Source organism: Rhea americana, unplaced genomic scaffold, assembly GCF_003343005.1.
Source record: "Rhea americana isolate MKP2758 unplaced genomic scaffold, rheAme1 scaffold_204, whole genome shotgun sequence".
Taxonomy (NCBI): domain Eukaryota; kingdom Metazoa; phylum Chordata; class Aves; order Rheiformes; family Rheidae; genus Rhea; species Rhea americana.
The window spans coordinates 1560395-1561853 of NW_028186195.1; the positions used below are offsets into that span (position 1 = coordinate 1560395).

At 76.9% G+C, this 1459-nt stretch overlaps 1 protein-coding gene across 1 annotated transcript in view; it reads right to left on the minus strand.

Annotated features, from left to right (window-relative positions):
- The window catches only part of HR (HR lysine demethylase and nuclear receptor corepressor), a 13407-nt gene that overhangs the window by 1868 nt on the left and 10080 nt on the right, over positions 1-1459 (minus strand). Inside the window, exons 10-14 of the mRNA XM_085304237.1 lie at positions 1266-1397; positions 990-1153; positions 709-912; positions 454-625; positions 4-76 (exon numbers count right to left, since the gene is read on the minus strand). Of these exons, the coding sequence (XP_085160363.1) occupies positions 4-76; positions 454-625; positions 709-912; positions 990-1153; positions 1266-1397 (745 nt within the window). The remainder of the gene's footprint in view (positions 1-3; positions 77-453; positions 626-708; positions 913-989; positions 1154-1265; positions 1398-1459) is intronic.

Here is a 1459-nt window from a genome sequence, read left to right on the forward strand (position 1 = left end):
CACCGGCACAGCTGCATGTCCCCGAAGCCGCTCTCCAGCTTCAGCAGGTCACCTCCGTGCTCCGGCTCGGGGCACGCTGCGGGGACGGAGAGCCCGGCCTCACCACGCGGCCCCTCGCCTCGCCGGCCGTGCCCGCTGCCCCGGCTGGCCCGGCTGCACGTGGGGGCCGCGAGAGAGCCCGGCGCCCGGGGGCGGCTGCCTGGAGACCCGCAGGCAGCAGAAAGGATGCCGGCACCGGCCCTCGGCACGGACGTGCCCGCCGGGCAGCGCCGCCCGGGAGCAGACGCTGAGATGAAGCTGCCCAAAGCGGGGCCAGGTGCACTTTTGGCGTGCAAGGCGCTAAGAGCCAGCAAACTCATTGCACTCGTTGCAAAGACTCATTGCACGCGGTCTCCCCGCCCGCGCTTGCCCCCGCTCCCCAGCCAGCGCTCCGGCCGGCGCTCGGCCGCTTACCGGCGCTGGCGGCGAAGCCGTCCCAAAACTCCTTGCTGCTGAGCCTGACGCGGCCCGGCTGCGCCCGCAGGTTCACYGCCTCCACCTCCTGCTCCCCGCCGGCCGGCCGGAACGACTCCGGCCCCCACAGGCGCCCGTCCAGCGTCTTCTGCAGCCCAGAGACCAGGACTGGCTGCCGGGGCAGCCGAGGAGGGGGGGGGTCACGGCGCGGCCCGCGGYGGCGCGGCGGCGCGACCCGGGCCCCGGGGTGCTCACCTGGCCCCGCCGCCAGTGCTCCTGGAAGAGCTGGTAGTTGGTGGCGTGGTTGGGCTCGTGGAGCCAGAGGAGCCCGCCGGGCGCCAGCAGGCAGTGCGAGGCGGGGGGCTCGGCGGCGCCGGGGCCGCCCGCCTGCCGCTCCTGGATCTTCCTCTCCACCACGCGGGCGATGATGCTGTCCAGGATGCTGGCGAGGCGGGTGTCCTGGGGGGGGGGAGAGGTCGGCCGGTGTCGGCGCCCGGCTCTCCCGCGGGAGCGCGCCGAGYGAGCGCGGTACTCACGCTGGGCAGGGCGGGCGAGACGGGCGCGAAGGCCATGCGCACGCCGTTGCGCCCCAGGCACAGCTTGACGGCGGTGGAGGCGAGGAGGTCGCAGAGCGTGGCGGTCTGCACGGSCCCCCGGGGCGCCGGCCCCCCCGGCGAGCGCGGCCCCGGCGCGGGGCTCTCTGCGCGCGGGAGAGGGGGGAGAGGCGGGTCAGGGCTGCCCCCGCCGCCGGCACCCCCRGGCTTTGCCATTCCCGGGGATGCGCTGCAGCGTCCCCGAACYGCCGGCCGTACCGTGCTCGATGGGCCCGGACGCGTCGGCTTCGCCGTCGCTGCTGGGCTGCAGACGCGGCATCTCCTCCCCCGGCTCCTCCTGCAACGCCGCGAGCCACCGGTCCAGGCGGGCGCCCCGCGGGGAGCACGTCCCTGCCGGGCTCCGCGCCCTCACCGCCGCGTCCCTCTCCCGCGGGCCAGCGCCCTCCGCGGGG